The sequence below is a fragment of the Ovis canadensis genome, chromosome 16, assembly GCF_042477335.2.
Source record: "Ovis canadensis isolate MfBH-ARS-UI-01 breed Bighorn chromosome 16, ARS-UI_OviCan_v2, whole genome shotgun sequence".
Lineage (NCBI taxonomy): Eukaryota > Metazoa > Chordata > Mammalia > Artiodactyla > Bovidae > Ovis > Ovis canadensis.
The window spans coordinates 49234930-49260419 of NC_091260.1; the positions used below are offsets into that span (position 1 = coordinate 49234930).

Below are 25490 nucleotides of genomic sequence, written 5' to 3' on the forward strand. Positions count from 1 at the left end.
CTACAGCTAAATTCTCCTGCCTTCTTGGAGAATTATCTTCTGGCATGGAAGATAAGGAAAAGCTCTGGGAAAGATAAAGAGAAACTGACCTCCCAGGAGATAAGGAAAGTGCTCGAGGGGTCTTCTTACCTCTTGAGAATATCTGGATTGTCATATGTCAGGTAACTGCGGCCGATAAACTGCGGGATCTCAATAGCTTCTGTGATCGCTGAGACAGAACAGAAAACGGAGGTTACGAGCTATGCGGCTCTCTTGACCCCAGCACTCCACCACGCGGCAGGAAAAGACAAAGAAAGCCAGCTCCCGGAAATAGGGCATTCATCAACTTGGCAGCCCCTTCCTCTTGGCTGCACAGGCACTTGGCCTGGTTTGGCATGACCAGGGGCCAGGTTTGGTCCCTCCCTGGGGCTGGCCGTCACCGTTATCTGCCTCAGCCCTACCGAGAAGGCCCTGCAATATACTGAACCTTGAATCGTGCCCAGTTATTCCTGGAAGCTAAAGGGCAGGCCCTGGGCCATGTGAGGAGCAGCTGGGGATAGCCCTAGAAGTTCTCCAAGGGAGGCAAACAGTCCCCCAACAAAATCCACCAGGATTTCTCTATTTGAAACCAAACTGGTCCAGAACCCATTCGGTCACAACCTCAGATATTGGTTAGTAATGGATAAGGCTTTGACTGTTTTTTGTGAAGCACCTTCTGGTGTTTTATTTCACAAAATTTTTTACCACAGACATACAAAGGAGCAGCAAGTATTGGGGAAGGGGAGGCTTGGGTGTTCCCATTTTATAGAAAAAAGAAAATGAGGCACATAGTCATACAGGATTTGCCCAAGATTATACAGCTAAGAGAGAAACAGACTATGACCCAAACTCCGGCCCTCAGCCTACTTTCCAATATTTTAGAAGTGTTTCCTTCTCATTACTTTGTTTTCTTGAGGAATCACCGTCGTCCACACAGTGAGTAAAGGAATAAGTTAAGTAGTAGCATTTGGTGTCATGAATTAGGGATAATGCAGAGGATTTCTTCTAAAGAGATCACAGCGGCATCACTTTCCTCTTTAGAAAGACAGAGAAATGGCAGTTTAGAAAGTTAAGGTAAAATGAATCTCATGTTCAAAGAAATGTGCAAAATGAGAGAAAATAAGCCAGCTTATAAAATAAGTCATAGTTTCACAAGATATGTGCTTGGCACAAAGAAGACATTGAACTAAGGACTCTATATCCAGGAGAGAAAAAATGTGTAATTATCGATGCTACAGATGATAGGAGAGTTTAAACTCAACTTCTACACATTAAAAAGAAGGGAGGAAGGAAAGAAAGACAGAAAAGAAGGAAGGAAGAAAGAAAAAAAAAAACCAGTAAAACACAAAACCCAAGGACATTGCATGTGTGTATGCTCAGTCATGTCTGAACTCTGCAAGCCCATGGGTTGTAGCCCACCAGGCTCCTCTGATTTTCCAGGCAAGAATACTGGAGTGGGTTGCCATCTCCTCCTCCAGGTATCTTCCCCACTCAGGGATCGAACTCGCCTCTCTGGCGTCTCCTGCATTGGCAGGTGGATTCTTTACCACTGGGCCACCTGGGAAGCCCATGACGACATTGGGCCCCCAAATAAAAGTTCCTGTGTTGGCAGGTCACCCACAGCATGCTCCTGTATTCTTCATAAAAAGAAAGAAAAAAAAAGGGAGGAAGGAAAAGAGAAGTTGGGGGAGGGAGAGAGTAAAAGAAAGAAAGAAAAGAAGGGGAGGAAGAGAAGCAAACATTTGTTTGAGGTAACTATCCGAGAAATTACTTTCATGTCCTCTGAGGCAGCATGGCCCAGGACAAGGGGCTGTCGACCCGGAGGGCGTTTTAGAGTCAGAAGTGAATGGCTCTTTAATTTCAAATCCTGAGCTGCACCACCCTCTGGTTTAAGTGAGGAGGAGGAGGAGGAAGGAAGAAAAGGAAGCTGAGAGGGAAAAAAAAAAGATGCAAAATGCCACAAGTAGAAAGTTGGTGGGAAGAGAGAAGAAGAAGGGGAAAGCAGATGTTAGAGGAGGAGAAAAGAAAATGTCAGAGAAGCAAGGGATAAGAAGGTGTGGGAAAAAAACAACAACATGAAAACAAACAGCCAAGTGGATGGCAGCCCCAGGCAGGGGATGCAGAGGGGACGAAAAAGCTGTGGCTGGGGGAGAAGTCCAGGAGAAGCAAAAGTATAGAAAGAAGAGGGTGAGAATGCGGTATAAGAAGCAAGAGTGGGGAAACGCAGGAGGACAGGGGAGCTCGTAGCTGGGCGAGCAGGCCCTGAATTGCCAGCTGCTGATGCCAGACAGGAGGAGAAGCCGTCCCTCCCAGTCACTCTGGAGTCCCTGCTGAGTTTGGCTCAGCCCCCAGCAGGGCCCGTCCCTGCTGTTATTGGTCATGGACATGGGTCTGTGGCCAACAGTCATCATTCCCCTGCACCCCTGGAAATGATCAGGACGTGCTCTGCACCTGGACTCTCAAAGGGCTGTGTGTGTGTGAGCCCCATCCAGCTGCTGACTAAGCCCCCCTAGCTCAGGGCTTCCCAAGACCCAGCCAGGAGACAAGTGTGTTCCCAGGGCTGGCGATCTCGGTGGGAGGCTGCAACCCCTCTGAGAGGTGTGTCCCCCGTTACCCTCTGAAGGTGGCTGGCCGGCACTGTGCCCACAGCCTGGCCGGAGCCTGCCCTGGCACCAGCCCAGGGCCGTCCCAGCTTCTCGGAGGACTCACTGTACTTACTGTTGAGGCAGTAGTTCCCACACTCTGCCAGATGCCAGCATGAAACAGAACAGGGCAGGTCAGAATCTCACAGTCACGGTAAAATCCCAATTGCTGTGGCTGCAGATCGCTGGAAAGCGGCCTCGCACAGCCCCTGGGAAGCCCTGCAGGAACTCACATTCCTCTGAGGGAACGTGAATCCACTCATTCCCCTCGTGAGAAACCGCTGGAAATCTTTTCTCTCAGCATGGTTAGCACCAGATCACCCAACACACCTCCGCAGATCTCGGCTTAGTAACTGGGGTGCAAGTGGTGGTGGACCAGGAAGAACACCTCTGGGGCTCCCCTGACCTTGAACTGACAATGCCCACTTAACCTAAACCTGGAGAAACACTTCCTGGAGAGTTGCTTACCTTGTCAATGACCACTACCTTTTCTTGGCTCCAGGCTACATGTGAAAAAATAAGCCAGCCAGCTGCCTCTTTTCTCTCCACAGTGGAAAATATCACCCTAATTCCCACCCCACCCCCTTTACAAGGTTCAGATCTTGTGATTAATAAAGAGCAGGGGAACACTCTAGAAATGATACCACTGAACACAAACATGGTGAAAATATACCATGTCATCAGTATATGTGGATAAATATTAATTCCATCCTAAAACATTACAGTTAGAAGTAACCACCTAGTCCTTTCTAGCCTTTTGCAGTTTGCTTAAATATTGTAAGCACAAGTATATTTTATCCTAACCCTTTATATCTAGTTTCTTCCACACTTTTTTTTTTTTTTTGTCCTGTGGCAAAGGCACTACTCAAAGACAGTTTTTGGTGCTTCCTCACATTTAGACCTAAAAGCTGGAGACATCTGGTGACAAAATGAATAGCCAGCCTGCAAGCCAGGCAAATTTTCCACTTCAGGGACTTGAAATTCCCAATAGACTATAAAGAGTGGAAGAAAACTTGCTGGCTCCTTCACGCAGTCCCAGGACCAGTGAAGGAAGGACCTGGGGTTGTAACCTAGCTTTTCCAGCAGCCAGGACTCCTCCCCACAACCTCCTGAGCAATGGCAATCCAGTCCCAGGGAACTGGACTGAACTTCCAGGGTGGGCAGCTCTCTCATCCACAGGCAGCACTCTCCCTTGCTGGACAGCTCTGCTTGGAGCAGCCATCTTGGTCCCATGAAGCTGACTCTGCAGCCACAAAGTACGTAATAGCTAAAAAATCATTTTCTACACTACCAGCCTTCAACTATCTGAAAAATCAACATCCAGGCTGAATGCCTCCAAATTTTCCATTGGTTAAGGATACACCATCCCAAGAAAAGAAATTCCCTATAGTATGCACAACTTATATGTTTTATGAATTTGTGTTTTTTCATACTGAGTATTCTTAAATTACAGCTCATATTTAATGAAGCTACTTTTTTTTTTAATGCTCTGGGACTTCCCCCATCCCCCAATCAGACTCAGCAATTTGATATGAATTTACTAAATACATTGTGAAGTGCCTAGAATGTGGTTAATCATTATGAGTCAGACAGGTTCCCATCTTTGAGGACTGTGCATCCCTGACAAATGTGTGACCTAAGCCAGTGGCTTTTGGTGTTGGTAGTGAGTGGAACTTCAGCTGCTGCAGAGAAACACTCCCATCTAGTGGCCTGAAGGGTCCTGCACCGTCTGAGTCAGAACTTCTCAGTAATCTGGGAAGGGAAGGGAAGGGGGTACTATCAGAGCTCAGTCCTTTCCCAAGTGACCTGTCTGCCATGGGCTGGGGGAAACCCTGGAGGAACCAGCTGCATCCTACACCCTTGTCTTAGACACTCAGAACATATCCAAGGCTCTGAGAAGACCCTCAGAAGAAGCGATGGTTTACTCAGGATTACGCAGTCTTATTTGAGGCTCAGATGGTAAAGAATCTGCCTACAGTGCAGGAGACCTGGGTTTGATCCCCAGATTGGGGAGATTCCCCTGGAGAAGGGAGTGGCAACCCACTCCAGTATTCTGGCTTGGAGAATTCCATGGACAGAGGAGCCTGGCAGGCTACAGCCCATGGAGTCCCAAAGAGTCAGACATGACAGAGCAACTCACTTTATTAGACCACAGAACCCCCGTCCCATTCTGCGCATGTGAATGTTATGTTGTCTGTCTCTCTGTGTGAGCACAAAACAGCCATCAGTATTCTTTAGAACTTAAATTTTCACCTGTGCTTTGTGAAACTCTGCTTTCCCTTGTTAGTAACTTAGATACAAGAGCTCTTAATGGCCTGGGACACAAAATGGGCTAATTTGGATGAGAGTAGAGAGAAAGAAGAAAGAAATCTCTAAGGATGGGGAGTACTGGCTTTCTGACACCCCTCTGGTGAGATGAGAAAGGGACCTCAGGACTGGGCTGCAGCATGGGGTGCTGAGGTTTGTGGTAGAAGGCACACAAGGGTGAGAGCTCCAGATGGAAGGTGAGGGGACCACCGCGCATTATGGTTTCTGCTGGTATCTGAAGTTGTGCCTTCTGGCTTCTCTAGCCCCAGCTGGGGACACAGAGGCTCACTTTCCTGCAGCTCCGTGGCAGCCTGGTGCCCACCACCATCTGGGCTCAGACTCTGCTCCAGCCTCTGATGCCACAGAGACAAAGGGTGGGACAAGGCTCCCAAGACCCTCTTAATGGTCTGATGGTCTGAGAGCCCGGAATCCCCCCAGCCCTAGCCCTCCCGTACCACCAAGAATTGAGAACAAGTGTCTAGTCTCCCAAGTAGGGCCCCAGTGGAACTCCTCACGGAGGAAGGTAGAGAGAACCAGACTCACTGAACATCCCCAGAACGAACTTCCTGCTGGAGAAGGTGCCCCTTGGTATGGACTGAGTGAGGCCTGGTGTTGGGGGTTTCTCCGACATGCTGCACACTGCAAAAGGGTGGTTTAACATCTGTGGGAGACACTAGGGAACACGTTTGTGCTTTTGAAGCATGATCTGTTCATCATGGAGGGGAAAGCTTGTAAATATATAAGGGTAAGAAGCATCTTATTGGATCAGGTGGGATTCTCTTTGATAACCAGGGATGGCTCCTAACCAGTCTTTGTCTTTCCCACTAAGAATATATCCCAACTTTTAGACTGTTCTTTTGCTTCTCTGTGGAACAGTATAATTTGCCAGCTCTCTTTCCTTTCTTTCTGACACTTATCCAAGCTTACTAAACAATCACAGCAGTCTGTATGGTAACTGTGTACCTCTATGTGCCTGCTGGGGCCTGAAAACTTGTCCTTAACAGCCCTAACCTGTACCCACAGTTCCGTTAATCCTCCCAAGCCATATAGCAGGAGAAGAAATTACATGATACAGGCCATGCCTCCTATGTATGAATCTTCCTAGGACTGACAACAATTGCCCTTTTGCCAGAAATGCCCTATTTCAAAGCACGAGGAAATGCTGATACAATGTGAAAGCAGCTGATGCTCTGAGTTTTAGTCTTGGTTGCAGCCTAGGATGTTGCAGAAAAAAGGGGTCTAAATGCCACCTAGACCACCCCAACACTGCCACTGCCCAATCTCTTGGATCTTGCCAGAAGGCCCAGGCCCTCATCAGCGATCTGACTTTCATTTTGGAGAAGGGTATTTCTCATTGAACCTGAACCTATAGTTGCAAAGCTCTTTACATCTATATGGTTAATGTTCTGTAACAGGAAACAAGGGTTACCAAGATACCAATTATCTTTTCTTTCTATTTAATTCCAGAAGCTAAATGTTCATTTCATCCTGGACTTTATATATTGACCCTTAGTGTTAGCATCTAAGGCAAGAGCAACCTTGCATTTGCCTGTGATAAAACAGGAGACTTAGGAGATTCAAATGCTGATGTGTGAAATCAGGATCCAATTTTCTGAATGAACAGGCCACTCTTGAGCTAAATCTCTCCAAGTACCTGCTGTTAGCTAAACAGTGATTTCCTTGTTAGCTTTATAATCAGGATCATTCACAAATGGCTCAGTTCCTCTTCTTTAGGGGTTCATCACCAGAGTGAGCTACATTTGTAAACTTATTTCATATGATTTGCCATGAGGGTTTCACAATTCATTTCAATATAATACTACTTAAGCTTCCAACTGGCTAATTGGCATCTTTCATATTTTCCAAGACTGCTGCAAAACAACTTCTCCTAGCACTCCATATACTGAAATATCTACCTGTAGTCTACAGTTTTCCTCTAAGCCCTACTTCTGAGAACAATCAAAAACCTAGGGAAAAAAAAGGAAAGAGAGAGAGAGCAGTGCCTCACTCAGGACTGCTGCCTTCTTGCCTTCAGGCCTGTCTGCCTTTTTTAATTAGTTCCTGGAGAGGTGAGGCCTCCCTGACATTCTAAAGAGAAGGTCCATATGGCTCACCATGATGCAGCTCCATGACATGGGTCTCTTCTAGACCCACCCTGGCCTCTGCCTCCCTTGAGCAGATGTGGAAAACAGTCCAGCAGGACCTGCGATCTGGATCTGCTCTGCTTTCAGACAAGGGCAAGTTGGAAGTTAAGTGCTCACAGCACCTGCTGGTGGATTTTATTTTTCTCACCAAGAATAATAATGGCTTCTTGTTGTTGCTCAGTTGCTCAGTCATGCCCAACTCTTTGTGACCCCATGGATTGCAGCACACCAGGCTTCCCTGTCCTTCACCATCTCCCAGAGCTTGCTCAAACTCATGTCCATGGAGTTGGTGATGCCATCTGTCTCATCCTCTGCCACCCCCTTCTCTTCCTGCCCTCAATCTTCCCCAGCATCAGGGTCTTTTCCAGTGAGTTGGCTCTTTGAATCAGGTGGCCTAAGTATTGCAGCTTCAGCATCAGATAATGGATAATGGGTGCTATTGTTACTTAGTAGGTATTCTCCTGAGAAATATGAGTACTGCCTCATTCCTCTTCTAAAGAATACACATTGCCTTATGTAATCTACACTACCATTCTCTGAGTTAAACAATATCGCTGTATTATTCTCACTTTACAGATGAAGAAACTGAGGTACTGAGGAAACATATATAGCATGGAAAACAGCAGTCTGCAGAAGGTTGTTCATATTCTAGCTTGTAGCAACTAATGTGCAAGTCATATTGTGCCATATTTGGCAAGAGTTCCCTTTGTAGCATTCACAGGTAGGAGTAAAAAATATTTTGTCAAAATATTTATCAGTCTATAAAGCCCAGGCATTCACCTGTCAGGATAGGCTCTGGAAGAGGCTCAGATCAGGGGTCCTGGAAACCACTCCCGCCCCCAATATTATGAATTAACCCTTTGATTCTAGACCATGGGGCAATTCTCAGAGAAGGAGCCATAGTAGCTGTGATGGGGAGCTATTTACTTACTCTTTACAGAAGTATTTCAGCATTTTAATTCTTATTAAATAGTTAAAGTCGTTTATATATACATATAATTAATCATCTGGGTTTCCCTGGTGCCTCAGCTGGTAAAGAATCATCTAATATGCTGTTGACATCATTAATAAAAATAAACAGTGTGGCTGTCTCAGGGTAATCAACTCGTCCTTTAAGAGTGGCAGTCTCCCAAACAGCGTGTCCCTTCCCTCTGCTCCAGGAAGCAGTTCCCCAGCACACGTGCGTGCACACACACACACACACACACACACGGTGTACCTTTCTGGCAATGCAGCCCCTCGAAGCCCAAGGGGCAGTCACACTCATAGCCCTCCTTCCTGGGTCGGCAGCTGCCCCCATGGGCACAGGGGGACCCCACGCAGGGGTGGGCTGCATTCTCCACGTTCACGCCCCACGTGAAGTCATGCTTCATGTGGATGGTCCGGTCATTCAGGATGATCTTAGGAAAGAAAACATAAAGAAATTCAGGGATTCAGAAACCAGCTCTGGAGTCTTCTACAGCTTCCCTCAGCACACCAACCTGAACTACGCTTGGGGTTGGGGGGAGCTTTAAAAATAAAAAGAGAAAGTCTGGTTACTGCTTTCAGAGTTCTGTGAATGACTCAGGAGTGGAAGTGACTGCATTTGGTGCTTGGGAGAACCTGCATCAGGTACAAGAGTAAACAAGCAGCTTCCTCTGGTTCTGGACAACCTGGCCACTCGGAGTGATCATAAAGAAGAACCAGTTACTCCAAAACTGGGTTTCTAATGCTGTATAGTGGAATCATGGGAGGTGAGGGGGTTACGAAATATACTCATGCCCAAGCCCCACCCAGATCAACTGAACCAGAATTTCTGTGGGTGAAACTGAGTCACCGGTAAGTTTAAAGAAACACTCCAGGCAATTCCAAGATGCAGCCAAGGCTGAGACATGCGGCTAAAAAGCAGAGTAAGGAAGAATACAACACAAAATGTCACAGAGGCAGGAATCCAAGGTGGGGCGGGGGGCGGTGAGAGAGTCTGGAGGTGGTGGAAATGTACTGCTGTGTCTTCCTGGCTGGTATTCTCTGCAGCCTCCTCCAGCTCCATCAACACAGTCTCTCCAACTGCCCCCCTCCCTCCTGCTTCCTCCTTCCCCAGCACTCCGGAATCCCCACCTCACCACATCCTCTTCCCCAGAGTGAAACTCAGGTCACATTCTTAGCTCTGCTGTGCATATTCACCAGGACAGACATCTCTTTGCTCTCACCCCTTTTCCTTGCAATGGGGCTTTAGTGAAACTGATGACCCAGAGAGAGGTCACTGGGCTCCCCGACTCCAAATAAACAAAGCGTGCATTGGCCCTGAGCTGTGGGTGTTTCAGGGTTCTTCAGGCTTTGCAGAACTCAGACAAAGAGAGCTGGGTAACCTCCAGCGTGCAGGGGATCCTAAGAGGTTAGCAAGGGTACTTCTGGCCACTCATCCATGTTTCCACAGGTTTGTCTAGTTTTTGGAGAGTCAAGAAAGCTGGGAGAAAACCTTCCTCCAGGCATGCCACTCAGAATGTACCAGAGAAGAGCCGGAATCTTTCCACACTGTCCCCCTTTCTTGCTGTGAGTGATGACTGTAAACCCAAGTCATGAGAAATTGAACAAGGCAAGTGACTGGGCTGGGGCTTCCACGGTGGCTCAGACGGTAAAGAATCTGCCTGCAAGGTGGGAGACCTGGGTTTGATCCCTGGGTTGGAAGATCCCCTGAAGAAGGTAATGGCTACCCACTCCACTATTCTTGCCTGGAGAATTCTATGGACAGAGGAGCCTGGCAGGCTACAGTCCATGAGGTCACAAAGAGTCGGGACACAATTGAGCGACTAACACTTTCACTTTCTCTTACTGACTGGGTCACTGGGAGGGGAGGGGGCTTTTCCAGGAAGTAAGGAGGAAAGGCTTGTATGCGTTGTGTGAAGAGAGCAAAGCCTGACATGTTCAGAAGGAAGATGAAGCCTCTCAGCAGCTCAGCTTACCTCCCAAGTTAGAATTTCAAACCCATGATTTCACATGGCCAGTCCCACTCACGGCGGGGACAACGGTCTGAACTGAGGTGTCACTGACCTCACAGTTCAGCAGCAAAGAGAAGCACAGCAGGGTGAGGAAATATTGACTGGGCCCCTTTTCTGGGCCCCACACTGGGATACAGAGAAGGACAGAGTCCCTGGGGCCCTTCTCAGAGCCCAACTGTGCAAATCCTGAGAGGACCTCCTCTCTCTGCCCCTCCACCTCCTTAGCGCCTCCCATACTTTGCCTCAGATTCCCCTCAGGGATTGGTGGCCCCCATTCCTTCACTGGTTGCCAAGAGAAATAGGACTTGGCTGACATCCAGGAACCGGATGTGTTTTTCTTCAAATCCTTTTTTCCCCGTGTTTAGTGGGCCTGCAACCCTGGGTTGGTGGGTCAACTTACATGTCTGTTGTAGACAGAACATAGTCTCATGACTGGAGAGATCACGGGCAGCCCCCGAGAGAAGGAACAGGTGGCAGATATGAATGGGGTCGGTGTCCTGTCTCTCACTAGCTGAGTGGGGTTTTTTTTCTCGAACCTTCCATGGAAGGACTCTAATCTGTGCTCTTAAGAGTTTGGTTACATGACTGATGAACAACCATTAAAACAGGGTGGTGGGGATGGAAGTGGAGGCAGCAAAAACAATTGGGTCTTGCCTTGAGCAAAAAGCCAAGTGACCCCAAAGAGAAGCAGGAGTCATTATGAGACTCCATCCATTTCCTTCCCTTTTTTACACGTGTCTGCAGTGACCTGGTGCAACTGCCCCCTCAACAATACTAGGATATTCTAAGTAGATTTATTGTAAAAATTCATCTTCATTGAGTTGCATTCACGAGATGTCCACTGGGCACAGCTGGGAGCAGACGCTATAAGAAAGCGGGGTTGGAAAGGTATGCTTTGAGAATTAAAAAATATAATTTTAAAAATGTTAAAACTTCCTCAAGGTTTCTTTCTTGGGTATAGCAGTTTGCACTGATCACAGTTCTCAATTCCATTGTCGGTAGTCAAAGTCACACCATGCACATGAGGAAGGGTAGCCTGTACCTTCTGGATGCTCCCACTGAACGGCTTGAGGATGCCCGAGTTCTTCTTCACGTCATCATAATTGGGAACCCCACCAATGAAAATGTCCGAGTTGCACTTAATCTGGGTGAAGCCTCCCTGCCAACAGATTAAAAACAAAACAGGGTATAATCAACTGTGCCTCTGGTTCCCTATTAGGGAACAAATGGCTGAGGCAGTCTCAAGACTCATCATGACAATTTTTATACATATTGGCCTGACCTTTGTCTTGTTTTTCATTACTGCTTACCACCTTTTTGATTTTTTGTAAATTTCTGGACATTTCTGAGATTCATCGTCTAGAAAATACAAGCGAATATGATAGACCACTACATCATCAGTATCACTGCCTCCCTGCAGGAAAGTTACCTGTAACCTGTCAGTCTCAAGTGGGGCCATGTAACTTGCTTTGGTCAACAAAACATGAGCAGGTGAGAAATGAATCATTTCTGGGCAGAGTCTTTCAGAGCCAAGAGTGGTTCCCTATGCCCTGTTCCTCTACCCCTATTTCCAGAGGTCCCCAACTTCCAGGATCTAATGCCTGACGATCTGAGATGGAGCTGATGTGATAATAATAGAAATGAAGTACACAATAAATGTAATGTGCTTGAATAATCTTGAAACCATCCCTACCCTCCCATCCCTCTTCCGTGGAAAAATTGTCTTCCATGAAAGTGGACCCTGGTGCCAAAAACGTTGGGGATCACTGTTATTCCTTCAGCCTGGGTCTCAGATTAAGGCTGCAGCTGACTGTTGATGGACATGTAATGTGAATAAGAAATAACCCCTCATTATAAACTGCTGCTATTTGGGGCACACGTGTGCCTGAGCCTCTCCTGGCAACTGACATCCCACTGGTTTAGCACTTTGCCTAGATTTGGATACATGATTCAAATTCCAGTATAGCGCTTATTGATATATTCACTAACGGTAAAGACAGAATTTCCTTAGGCCAAGAGAAAGGGAAAGCATGGCGAGCAGGAGGCATTCCTTGTTATCATATACAAAGGGCAGAGAAATTCCTTCCAGATTCTTAGAGACCCCCACTGTCAATCCCCAAAGGCTTCTCTTGCTTCTGGTCATTTCAACAGCCTAAACCCAACGGCTGGGCTAGATAACAACCTGTGTGTGAGATTTAATGTCTGAACTCCTTCAAACATCTTAAGCAAAATGTTAAAATGCCCTAAGATAACATGTAAATTTGAGACCTCTGGGAATGAACACATTTGGGGTAACATAAGTATTGTTTTCTTTGATTTATGGTCAAAAGAAATACAAAGTGTAGCAGGATTCATTTATTTACCAAATACTATTAGGTACCTACCATGTCCCAGGTACTAAGTGGTACACAAACCACAGTAAATAAGAAAGCCCAGGTCCCTGCCTTCCAGGGGCTTACACTGTGGGGCAACACAGACAAGTAAACGGGCAGGTAAGATAAGCCCTGTGAGGACTGCCCAGGTGACTATGGGGGCACCTGGCAGGGATAGGGCATCTCATACTCTGCTTCAGAATTAAGGAGTGGGAGGTGAAGCAGGAAGAGTCAAAACGAGTCTCAGAAACTGGCTGGAGTCAGAGATTGGAGGGCATGTTAGGTACAGGGCAAAGGCAAGGAGGGACCACATCACACATGGATAGAAACTTACACTTCACCAAAAGAACAATGAGTTTTCAGCAAGAGAGAGAGTAATCAGTGTTTTAGGACTATCATTGGCCAGAGGGAGGAGAATGGATTTGGGGTCCAGTCGGGGTGGAGAAGAGGAGACAGAGGAACAGAGAGGAGGATGCTCCATCTAGGGGAGCGCTCGGAGTGGCTGAGTCCAGCCAGGTAACAGCAGAGAGGTCTCATAGTAGCCAGACTGAACTGCCTTCTGTCAATAACCTTCAGGCAGCTTTGAGGGTTCTTATTTAACTAGGGGATGTGGGGAATCATCAGAGGCAATGTCAGGAATCCTTGTGGATTAGGGAACCAGGCAGGAGCTGTCAGGACACACCCACGGAGAACCATTGTCATCCTGTCTTTAAAATAAAATACTAGGAGGAAAAGGAGGGCTGCAAGGTCAAAGGGATTTCAGAGAAGCAGGCTGTTTTGAAAACACTTGGGAGTTTCTTGGTTGTGTCAGGCAAACTGGGTGAGGTCTTGTGGGGTGACAGAAGTCTCTTTTGGCTCCTCATCAAAGTCCTCCCCCTGGCCCCGGCCCCCCCACCCACGCCTCTGCCACCACCACCTGAAGTGGACATAAGGCGGGGCTGCAGCGGGACCACAGGAGGGAAGCAAACAGACTCACCAAAGTGAGGCGCTCAGTGCCTGGATCCGCCACTTCCATTAAGCTGAGAGTGGCAGGAAAACCTGAGTAAACCCCCTGATGGGGTTTTCTGAAGCCCTGGGAGCACTGCCCCTTTGAGTTTGCACAGCTTGACTCATCCTGGGCTGCGGGTGTTTCTTAGCGCAGCCAGCTGAGCAACGTGATGTCGGGTGTGGTTTGGACACTTAGGGGCTGGCTTAGCCTCCAGCATATCCTATAACTCCTGTCCCCCTCCTTCTCTAAGCTCTAAGACCACTATCCTCGTTCACCAAGCCTTTGAACAGGGTATAACAGCTGTGAGGCAGAGACCCCTGATCTCTGATTAAGGTTTAACTCACTGAGATCAAGAATGGGTCTTCCCACTCTGGTCTCAGGGAGGCCTCCCAAGAACGACCCTCAGATGCACACAGAACAGCCACGCCTTCCCTCCTACCTGCTTACACTGCTTTCCAAGTGGGCAGCTCCATCCATTCAAAAAGCCGATAAAGAGGACGCTGGTTCTACCAGTCCTGGTGTGGCAGTAACAGAACCCGAGGTGTGTGGTTTCTACCCTTGTGCTGTCTCTTCACTACAGGATCTCAAGGGTAAATACTGTGTCCCAAATAGTTCCTTATTTATAATCAAAGGCCTTAACCCTACTATTTACAAACACGCCCATCCTGTTTTCGTTACTGTTGTACAGATGTTGGTAACTAAGGCCTAGAGTGATACAGCACTTTTGTGAATTTATATTATTAAGTCAACACACAGTCAGATCTACACCTGTGAGCTTCTAATTCTGTCCAGGACTAAAATCAGCTGTTTTCTGGACTCTATGAAAGTGACTCCCATTCCTGCTTTAAAACCCATTTTCCTTTACACATCTTCCTTCCTACCTACCCTACTTTCTCTTTCTTCCTTCTTTCCATCTTTCCTTCCTTCCTAAAATATATATGGGACATTTTCTAGGGTACTTGCCTCTTGAAGCAGAGCCCAGGTTGGGATTTTCTGACTTCTAAGGAGGCCCTTGATTCTCACAGGACCTTCCACCACTGCTGTCCCTGAAGCTGCCTTCCTGATAAGTTGCCTTTTTACTCCCCTCCTCAACCAAGATCTCCTTCCCCACCAAGAGTCCCTTTTCTTTCCCTTTCTGTCTTTTCCTATCAATTCATTTTCTAATCAGAACAGTCACATTCATCAATACTTTCTTTAAATCTGTGATGCACACAATGAAGACTGTTGTAATTAAAATCCTGGCAAATCTGAGGTCCCTGCTGTTTTTAGGGGTCTGTAAATTTCATGTGTGTACAGGATGCTAGTAGGTTGTAATTTAAAACAGGAGGAGAAGGCGATGACAGAGGATGAGATGGTTGGATGGCATCACAGACTCGATGGACATGAGTTTGAGCAGGCTCCAGGAGTTGGTGGTGGACAGGAAAGCCTGGTGTGCTGCAGTACACGGGGTCGCAGAGTTGGACATGACTGAATGACTGAACTGAACTGAGTACACTATTAGCAATAATAATAAGTAAAGCTACACAACACTGATCATATGCCAGGTTCTGTGGTATTTGAGAAATACAGTTATTCTAATTCTCACAACCTTATAATGCAGTGCTATTATTATCACGATTACCCTATTTTTTTAGATGCAAAAACACCATCTTGGGAGATCAAGTGATCAGACCGGTCTGAGCTCACGTCACTGATAAGGAATGGAGCTAGATTTTGAAGCCTAGGTGTCTGGTTTCAGAGTCTTTGTTCTTGTCAGATGTGTGATCACACCCCCACCCCCCTCACTGGCCCTGCCTTGGAGTTGTGTTCTGATCTACCTTATATAGCAATGTGAACAAAGCTATGGGTCGGCAGGGAGGCGTGGAGCGGGTGGGCAGTTCTGTGAGTGACACCTGTGTTAGCTCACTCCCCTATGAAGGCCCCTACGATTATCAATCCCATTCCTGGCTGCGGAACTGCAAAGCTAAGGAACTCGTCCGTGGGAAGCTCGGGTGCTAACCCAGGTAAACTGGCACCAGAGTCCATGTGATTAACCACTGTGCTGGTGCTTTCGTCTCCAGGACAGGAAGGAAAGAGGAGCCCCGCTCACATGCGTCATCAGGAGGGGATGTCCTTCTCACCTCTGCCATCCCCTCCACCGCCTTCTGCTTATCCACCTGCAAGATGCCATTCTTTGCCGTGCGGGACACACGCAGCTCGTGCCAGTGGCCCAGGGTGAGGGGCTCTTCACTCCTGTCGAAGGAAGGAAACTGAACATGTGTCAGCATCACTGGCGTCGCAGATAATGTCCACCAATCTGGCTCTGATGAAGTGTGCCAACCTTCAGCACCTCGTCCTGTCCAGCAAAGAGAAGAACCTCATTCCTCCTTGTTAAACACAGCAGGGCTAGCTCCGTTTACTGGACTCCTTCATGGGAGAAGTATCTCACTTATCATTTTACTTATTCCTTATCACAAGTATGAAATGGGGGTAGGATTAGTCTGGTTTTCAAGATGAAGGGGTAAAATATGAGCAGAGTTGCATGAAATCTTTGAAGAAGAGAAAACTATATAGGCTACGATGTAAAGCAGATTCCTTGATGTAATGATGTCTGTAGCATTCTTTGAAATGCATAAAAAATAAGACGGATGGATGGGGGAATATAAGAATGAATAGACACATGATAGAGAACTACAGCAGAATGCTAACTGTAGACAGTAGGTGGTAGGTCGAAGGTTTATTGCACAATTCTTTCAACTTTGCTATATGTTTGAAGTGTTTCATAATAAAATATTTGGGAGGCAGATTCCACGTTATCTGATATTGTGAAAAAAATTAAAAGTACTTTAAAAATTCAATTATTAATTCAAGATGGAAGCACTTAAAGTTTAAATGATATTGGTAAGATTTTTACACGTTACATTTTACAGCAAGGTGTGTAAAAGGAGTATAATTATTGCATTTGTGTTTCTAAAGATGTATATATAGTTTCTGGCCTTCTCTGAACCTCCCAATTATTCTGTGGTCCTGGATCATCTTTAGAAACCCACCAGGAATACCAATGGGCACAATTACTGAAAGGTCTCCACCCCCTCACTTGATTTTTCGCTCTGGCAAATGCTTTTGCCATTTGTCCTTAGCAATTAGAATTTAATCACCTTGGCTCAATCAATATGCAATAAAGATCTCATTCAGCAGCCCATCTCCATAATAACTAACAGCATCTGAGCCTGTTCTTGTCCTGTAGAGGTCATTCCCTGTCAATACGCTGCCTTGCTCTGCACAGGGATATTGATCGCTGCCATCATGAGCTCATTTCAATTGTCTCGATTTTTGAATCAAGTTCATCATAAATTAGACCACCTTATCCTCTGCCTAAAGTTAAAATGATGTGGCCAACTCCACAGCTTCCTGTAGCTCAGGCTTTCACTGAATTGTCTTAATGAAGCAGGAAGTCTTGGAAATGGTTTTTAAAATAAACATTTTCCAAAGGGCCATCTGAAACATTAACCGTGATCGGTGTTGTCAGTTACATTGCAGAGGGGTGGCCCAGGGGAGCAGATGATGGTTACTCTGAGTTTTTGCCTCTTTTTCATCATACCTAATGCTAAAGATTTTTTTTCCCAGGCACCTTTCCTGACAAGCAGGGAAGGAATAACTTATGCTTAAAAAAATTTTTAAATACCTCTTATCAAAAATAGGCACCGAATTAAGAAAGAGAGGAATTCTGGATTTCTAAGGTTCCACATGTCTGTGACTCCACAGCTGAAGCTGCTACTGCAGATGTGCAGGGGGCAGGAGGCAATTTGTTCAGGAGGACGGCTGATGAGCCACGACCCTCTCCAGCCCCTTCCAGTCATTCCTTATCCAGGAAGAAGCCATTTGAAAGTACAAGGTGATATTCAAGGTGTCTTCTTCCTTTCTTGACTTGACAAATTGTTCTAAGTGAGTTGTTTAGGCTGTTTGCATAATCATATGTAAATTGAATCAATTAAATACCCACCAAAGTTGTCTTGAGACACAGGATGTTCTTGCATAACCAGAGACACAAAAATATTTGTCCATTCCCCAAGGTGGGAGGTGTTACTGATGTGTAGGAATTCAACCTTAAGGACAAGAATGAACTGTACTTTTAAAGAACTGTTGAAACCTAAGGCAGTAAGCACTTTCCATCAGCCAGGAAAAATGATCAGCAGTTAAGGACAATGCGTGGCTTCCCTTGTGGCTCAGCTGGTAAAGAATCCGCCTACAATGTGGAAGACCTGGGTTCAATCCCTGGATTGGGAAGAGCCCCTGGAGAAGAAAAAAGGCTACTCACTCCAGTATTCTGGCCTAGAGAATTCTAGGGTTGCAAAGAGTCAGGCACAACTAAGCGACTCACTTTCACTTCATGACTGTAACATCTCACAAAGAACTCTTTCTAGAGATGACAGTCTAGCAATATGAATTGTGATTGAATACAGCCCGCAATTTCCTTTAAAACAACAAAGACTAACCAATTTCCTGCTGCAGGGCACTGTTGAACAAAGCACCCTAGTGAGTTTCAAAAGAGAATTCTTGAATTGTAGGAACAAGAAGCGTATGTGCATTAGATCAGCAGGCCTCCAGCTGGAAGGTAAAAACTCCCATGGGAGGAACACAGTCAGAAGAGGGAAACATAAACAAATAAGAAAAACACCTGCACCTCCAACTGCAGGCTCTGAGGGATTCACAGAGATCCTGCCACATTCTATGGGAACAGTCAATCTGCTGAGTTGACGAACAGTACAAACTAGGTCAGAGGGAAAGTTTTGATAACCCAGAACCAAGTCCACAGACACGAGCAAGCCGTTTAGAAGCACTCAGTTACTCCACACCACTGAAATCAGTCATCTCACAGCCTTTTAGAGCACACTGGTCAGGGAAGGGTCCTTGCAATCACTGGTGATTCTCTGTCGGCTTCTTTATATGAAGAATGGTAAGAGCCGTGCTAAATAACTAGTTGCCATCAAAGAAATAATGCAAGAGGAAAGTTACTGATTGATTGATAATCGATCAGTGATATTTAAGGTGACATCATGTCACACCATGATTATGTGACAGTTATGCATGTATTCGCATGTGAGCATGTATAATAATGCCAGCGTGTTCACTCAAGGCTGGTGAGGAAGTTGGTGTCCCTTTGAAACCCTCTTAATCTAATGGAAATGACTTGGAAATGACCTGGTAAGCTTCTGCCAATAGAACATTTGTGGGAAACAGGGCAGATGAATAATGATTTAACGTTTCTAAGTGAATGTGGCTGTGATACACCCCATTTCCAATGGCCAAAGAGAAAAAGAAAAAAATGTGAGGCCACCAAGGATATTTCTGTTCATTACATTTCTACTGCATGCATGCTACGTCACTTCAGTCTTGTCTGCTCTCTGCAACCCCATGGACTGTAGCCCAACACGCTCCTCTGTCCATGGGATTTCCCAGGCAAGAATACTGCAGTGGGTTGTCATTTCCTTCTCCAGGGGACCTTCCTGTCTTGTGCATTGGCAGGCGGGTTCTTTAGCACTAGCTCCACCTGGTAAATCCCTACTTTTTCAACTAGTTGTTATGTATTTGCCAAGTGCTCACCAAGTGATGCTCTGAGCAAGGGACTGATTGACAGTTTATAAAGTTTCTGCTGATTGTGTTGCATGATCTCAGATGGAGAGGAAGACAGTTTACCCCCATCTGAGGCCAGCCCATTTTCCATAGTTTGAAGCAGAGATTCGCTACCTACTAGGTAGTTATTTGAGAAAAGGAAACCTTGCCACCAGGAGAGCATGATCTCTAGGAAGCACATCATCTGTATTAATCAGGACAGTTTTCAGAAAAGACAACTGTATACAGAAGACAGGAAGAGAGCCAACTGGTTGAAGACAAACCTTTCTTACAAGTGGCTACTGAAGGGAGGAGAGCCCCTGACAGTCTCAGCCCTTACCTGAGAACACCAGTCCCAGAGCCACAGTCAAAGCGGAACTCCACATGGCCCCCTGCCATGTTGATGGACAGGAAGTCTTTGCTGCCCGTGTCATAGCTGTACAGGAGCACGCCATCTTCCGAATCCGGTCGAAATGTGATCTCAAATTCCATGAAGGAAAGGTAATGCCGGGGCTCCAGAGGCCAGGGGGTTGCAGCATAGGACCTCAGAGACTCTCTGAACTGAGGAATGGTCAAGGTGAAAGCTGAAAAAGCAAGTGTGTGGGTCAGAAACCCCCTCGTGCTGGAACTAGCCATCTTCTTTTCCTTCTGGGTATAGAACTCAAGGATATTTCCCAGCTGCTCCGAAGAGAAGTGGGTGGTGTAGCTGAACTCTGGCCAGTGGAATGTGGTTGGGAATAGTACACGGCATTCCAGGTCTGGCCCCTATAGCTTCCTTCCATCCTCCACTCGCTCTTTCTCACCTACTGGCTGGATGTGGGAATCAGTAGAGGATTCTAAGATCCTAGCAGGGCCACTAGAAGGCATCCCTGAATGACCAGAGCCATCCCTCTCCCAGTGACCTGCAGCGATGTGAGCAAGGACCAACCTTTAGTATGTGAGGCTCAGAAATACGAAGATGGAATAGAACAGCTCTTCCTTACTCTGACTCACAACACCCTCTTCGAGGTGACAAGAGATTTGAAATTATACAGTGTTAAAAAAAAACCTTCTCTCTAGGATGATAGTGTCTTAGGGCCAAATCTGAATCATTGGTAGAAAAGATAAAACTTTTTCATCCCTGCTTGATTTTTTGCAAAATCTTTTTTAAAATTTCCATTATTATTGTGTGTACTTGTGTGTGCATGCGTGTTTGCATGTATGTATAGATATATATGTATATATTAATAATCAATACAGTGTTGAGAGGTAGAACAACTGAGCAGAACAGGACAAGGAAAAAGAAACATCATAGAGTTAATGTTTCTGTGTATGGCTCTCCACACTGTGAGATATTCTAAGGAGCCTGAGCTGTGAATGCTTCAAACTCTGACACAAACCACACACATATAAGCTTTTCAGAGTTATTTGAGGGCCAAGAGGAGCTCACCAAAGCATCAGCCCAGAAACATCATAAAATGAACTTGTCTTTCCGCCAGTTTGCCACTTGGACATCTGAAGACACTTCCACCAGGTTCGAAAAAAAGATTCTCCCATCCCGCTCAACAAAGCAACGTTAATCCCATTAAAATATGTGGAACCTTGCTAAATATGCATTGATGCAAAATTACACCAATGTGAATTAACGAGGCAGACAGAAACCGCCATCAATTTGCATCTTTCTCACCATCTTCACAGTGTCGACCTTGAAAGCCCAGGGGACAGAGGCAAATGTAGGAATCGGCTTTGCTCGCCGTGCAGGTGCCACCATTGATGCACGAGGCTTCATCACAGATTCCACTGCTGCACTCCCCTAAAAACAGAGCGGGAATTACAAAGCTGATTCATCAAGCGAACCTGTCTGAGACTGGCCAGACCGACCACTTGCAATTCTGAACAAATACAGCTCATGCCCTTGTCCTGTTGATCAGCTCCTCTGCACAACTGCAAACCAGCTTTCAGGAGATGTGGACCCCTCCCTTCATTTTAATCTGATTTTGGTTTATGCTTTATGAGAAGCCACACAGATGCTTTAAAACAGGGTGGACACAGTAAATCAAATAATAAACTACCGGGCAATTTTATGAACCCTGACAGGGATGATGGAGCCGTTTCTGCTGTAATTCACCTCGCTCTTGTTCCCACAAGAGTGTGTTTCCATGCCTCCAATGTCAGCAGAGGCTTTATGTTAAAAAGCCTTCTCATTTATGTGGCCTCAATTACCTTAAGTGCTGCCCGCCTTGTTGGCTGAACGCAGAGGTGAGCAAGATAAGTACAGAGGGAGGTAAGGAGCCTTGTCGAAGTTTATTAACTGCCCGGCTTGTCAACTCCTCTGACAGGAGCAGAGAGGGAGCAGGGGTCAGCAGGGGGTTCCAGAATCCTTATTTCTCAGCCCCAAGTTACAGTCTCATGAGGGACAGGAAGGTGACCGGAAGTAAAAAGTTCTGAAAGGTTCAACATCAGATGGCTTAGTTCTCTTTACAAATACACATTGGAGACACCCATAAAAGGTACTCTTGGTCATTTTCAAGTGTAGTCAGCCAGATGAAATGAAAACAAGCTGACTTTTCCTGGGTTGCTTCCTTCTGCTTCTCTGCTCTTCCTTTTCTCCTTGTGTATAAGAAAGAACTTAGGCAGATGGGTCTGGCCCAGAATAACATAGGTGAGTCCGAAGCACATTTCTCAGGATGAAAGAAAATGCGGTGCATCTGTGGTCAAGCCGTGAGCAGTCCAGCTCGGCATCCCACCGTCTCCGATGCGATGGAGCCTGGAGCTCTCCCCCCGCCCTCATCCCGCCTCCTATCATCACCACCCCCCTGCCGCCGACTTCGCGAGATGAAGAGCCCTGGTGTCATGATTGTGTCATCTCAGCAGGATGAGTCTCTTATCCTTTTCTCATCAGTCATCTGTGTTGGTTGAACTGATCCACTCTTTTCTTCTCCCAAAGCCTCCTCAGGAGGAGGGGGAAGGCTTGGCACACTGTGTACCCAGGAGAGGAGACCAACTTCAGGACCTGATAACACAATTTCATTACAGCCCTTCCAGATGGCGTGCCTCTCCAGCCAGGTGGGAAGTCCAGCTGGGGGTGGGAGGAGGGCACTGCAACTTCAGACAGAAGTGATCGTGGGTCTTTTCCTTCAGCCATAGCACTGAGAACATCTCCAGCATCCACAGAGAGGCTGACTTGGCTTTAGGGAGCCAAACTCTCACAGGTCCTCCAGCTCCACCCATCTCCTTGGGCTGGGAGTCTTTTTCAGAGAAGCGCTGGTGCCACAGGAAGAAGTGGGCTCCTTGGTTTATCTTAGATATACATGGAAACAATTATTTTACACATTTGCTTTGTAACTATTTTTTATGGGTGGGAGTTGACAGGGAGGGGGCTCAAAAGCCAGCCAGAGATATTTACTTGAAAGCAGTGTTTCAGCAAGACTGTGCTGGCAATGGTATGCATGATGGATTGTGAGCAATGAGGGTGGGGAAGAGGAGAAATGCCCACGGGGAGGTAAACCATGGCTGGAGAGGCTAATGGCAGAGGAAACGGAAAGAAAGGGAACAATCAAAGAGGTACAGGGCAAGGAGGAGTAGCCAGCTCATTCTGGAGGCTGAAGGTGGAGGAAGATTCCAGCATAACCTCAAGGCTTCTAGCTTGGAAGATGGAAAGGAGAGAGGCAAGAGGAAAGAAATAAGGGAGGCTAGGAACAGGACTGGGCTTCTGAGGAGCGGAGGAGAAGCTGTCTTTTGTTCACTTCAAACATAAGGTGATGGTGGAAGTGTCTGCTGCTGGGCACCAGGGCAAGAAGAGATCCTGCACACAGGTGAGGGCTGGTGGGACAGCAGCCACTTGGGGGTGAGCCTGAAACCAAGAACAGATGGGCTCTTTGACAGAAGACAGGATGGAAGGGCCCCTGGAACTCCCACAGCACCAGGGAAGGGAGAGGAGCCAGCAGAGAAGACAAAGTGAGAACAAAGCACCCAGGGGATCCAGACAAGGTGGGTTCCCAGAAGCTCAGGGACGTATTATTGCAGGTATTTCAAAATCTCATTTGTGCTCATCACTCCTTTGAAAGCATGGTAGTTATTGCACCCACCACTGAAGAATCATGTCTTTAATGCTTTATAAAGAATTATACAGGGACTTGACTGGTGGTTCAGTGGTTAAGAATCCATCTGCCAATCCAGGGTACATGGGTTTGATCCCTGGTCTGGGAATATCCCACATGCCAGGGAGTGACTAAGTCCATGACCCACAGCTACTGAGCCTGTGCATCCTGGAGCCTGTGCTCCACAACAAGAGAAGCCACCACAATGAGAAAGCCGTGCAAGACACCTAGAGAGTTGCCCCCATTCACTGCAACTAGAGAAAGCTCGCACGAAGCAACAGAGACCCAGCGCAGCCAAAAATAAATAAAATTTTAAAATCTCTTTAAAAGTGCTCTTTACAAAAAGAAACACACAGCACTATACTAACGAAACTTATTATATAGTTTTATTCCAATATAGAATTGTTTCTTATCAGGCATACTATTTTCTGCATTTGAAAACATCCTTCTGAGAAGAGTTCCATGGACTTTACCAGACTGCCAAAGGGGTCGTGACACACGAAAGGTTAAGAAACCTTGGGTTGTTGAGAAGTAACAATCCTGGCAGCAAGGTCCCAGGAATATAGGGAAGGATGGGTGCAGAGCGGAGATGACCAGGTTAGTTTTAGAGAGAACTCTCAACTCTGAGAGCATGAGGAAGGAGTTGCAAGATCACGCATATAGGCACCAACACATAGAGTAACTGACACCGACGCCTACTATACGGCTGTTGTGTGGGCTTATGCAAGACAATGAAGGGAGGGGCAGGAGAGAGATGAGGTCCTGTGGAGGACAGAGAGGGCGGAATGGAACACACTAAGCAGACGTGGACAGTGAGCAGCCTCCCTGCCCCTCGTCTCCCCCCCAGCCCGAAAACAAGGCTTGTCTATTTCCTCTCCGAAAGATCTGACAAGCCTGCCATTCCTCACACCCTCGATCAAAACCCGTCATCTCTGATCTGAACTGCTGTACAGCCTCCCAGCTGGCCTACGTGCACCCCCATGAAGGAAGACCCCTTTCAATAAGCTGTCTGTAGTCAGAGGGTCTTTCCAAAACACAAACTAGATCATGAGACCCACACCCCCACAAACACATTCCCACTGGGACAGACCATTTCCTCAGCCTGGAACGCACTTCCCTCTCATCTCTGCTTTCTAACTCCTACTCTTGCTTGAGATATCAACTTCACATCTTCAGAAATGCTTTCCTTGACCCCCACCCCATAAATCCCCCTATAATATATTAGCATTGCCCTTTCCCTTTGTAACACTCCAAATTGTAATTTCACATTGCTCGAGTGATGATTATTTGATTAATTTGGTCCCTCCTCATGGCAGGTACAGGCTTCCCAGTTGGTGCCAGTGGTAAAAAACCTGCCTGCCAGTGCAGGAGGCATAAGAGACACGGGTTTGATCCCTGGGTCGGGAACATCTCCTGGATGAGGAAACGGCAACCCACTCCAGTATTCTTGCCTGGAGAATCCCATGGACAGAGGAGCCTGGCAGGCTACAGTCCATAGGGTTGCAGAGTTGGACACAACTGAAGCAACTTAGCGCACGCACACACACACACGCACGCACACACACGCACACACATGCATATGTGCATGGCAAGTACAGGAGGAATGAGCTGGGATCCTGTCTTGTTCACTCCTTTATCCTAAGCACCTAGAGTGTGACCAGCACTAAGCAGCAGCTTAAGTATTTATTGAGTGGAAAAAAGAGTAAGAGGGTGATAAGCCATCGTGTGACCCATGGCCCCTGCAGACTTCATGAATCTCAAATAATCTGGGGAGTTGGCTGCATGACATGGCAGGGTGTGGGGATCCAAGATGGGATTGGAAAAAGTGAGTGGTGGTGGTTTAGGTTGGAGATTTGGGGTGGAAATAATAAAAGAAAACACTGGGCCAAAGTTTGCAAAATTCTGCTGAGATTGCTGACTATTTTAAAATGTGAGTTCAGAGAGAGTCCACTAACTGGAAAAAATTTAACAAAGGCGATGAGGTGGGATGGGTTGAGTAATGAAAGACCCCCTGGAAATGGGTTTAGTTGGGGGGCGGTAGAGGTGGGACAGAGAAAACATTGAGGTTGAAGACAGCAATGCCAAGTTAGACATCAGAGGGAGGAGCCATGACTTGCAACTGTCCTCACCCTCTTCCAGAAGCCTGCATCTCCACCAGCAATTACCGCTGTTTACAAGAGCCCAGTCGCCACTGTGCTGAGACCACCTTAACTTATAGGAACTTGGGCTTCAACAGAACACACTCAAAGGGAACCAAATATGGAGGGTAAGAAAGGATAGCCAGCCCTGTTCTATCATAGAGAAAAAAAACTGGGAAGAAATGAAAAAAGGCCCAATGCCTGCCATTAAGGTTCATATAATAATAAGCCC

General features: G+C 46.6%; 1 protein-coding gene across 1 annotated transcript in view; it reads right to left on the minus strand.

Moving 5' to 3' along the window:
- The window catches only part of EGFLAM (EGF like, fibronectin type III and laminin G domains), a 189542-nt gene that overhangs the window by 17259 nt on the left and 146793 nt on the right, over nucleotides 1-25490 (minus strand). Inside the window, exons 14-19 of the mRNA XM_069555987.1 lie at nucleotides 20708-20833; nucleotides 19382-19625; nucleotides 15570-15681; nucleotides 11132-11248; nucleotides 8331-8511; nucleotides 130-208 (exon numbers count right to left, since the gene is read on the minus strand). Coding sequence (XP_069412088.1) covers nucleotides 130-208; nucleotides 8331-8511; nucleotides 11132-11248; nucleotides 15570-15681; nucleotides 19382-19625; nucleotides 20708-20833 — 859 coding nt within the window. The remainder of the gene's footprint in view (nucleotides 1-129; nucleotides 209-8330; nucleotides 8512-11131; nucleotides 11249-15569; nucleotides 15682-19381; nucleotides 19626-20707; nucleotides 20834-25490) is intronic.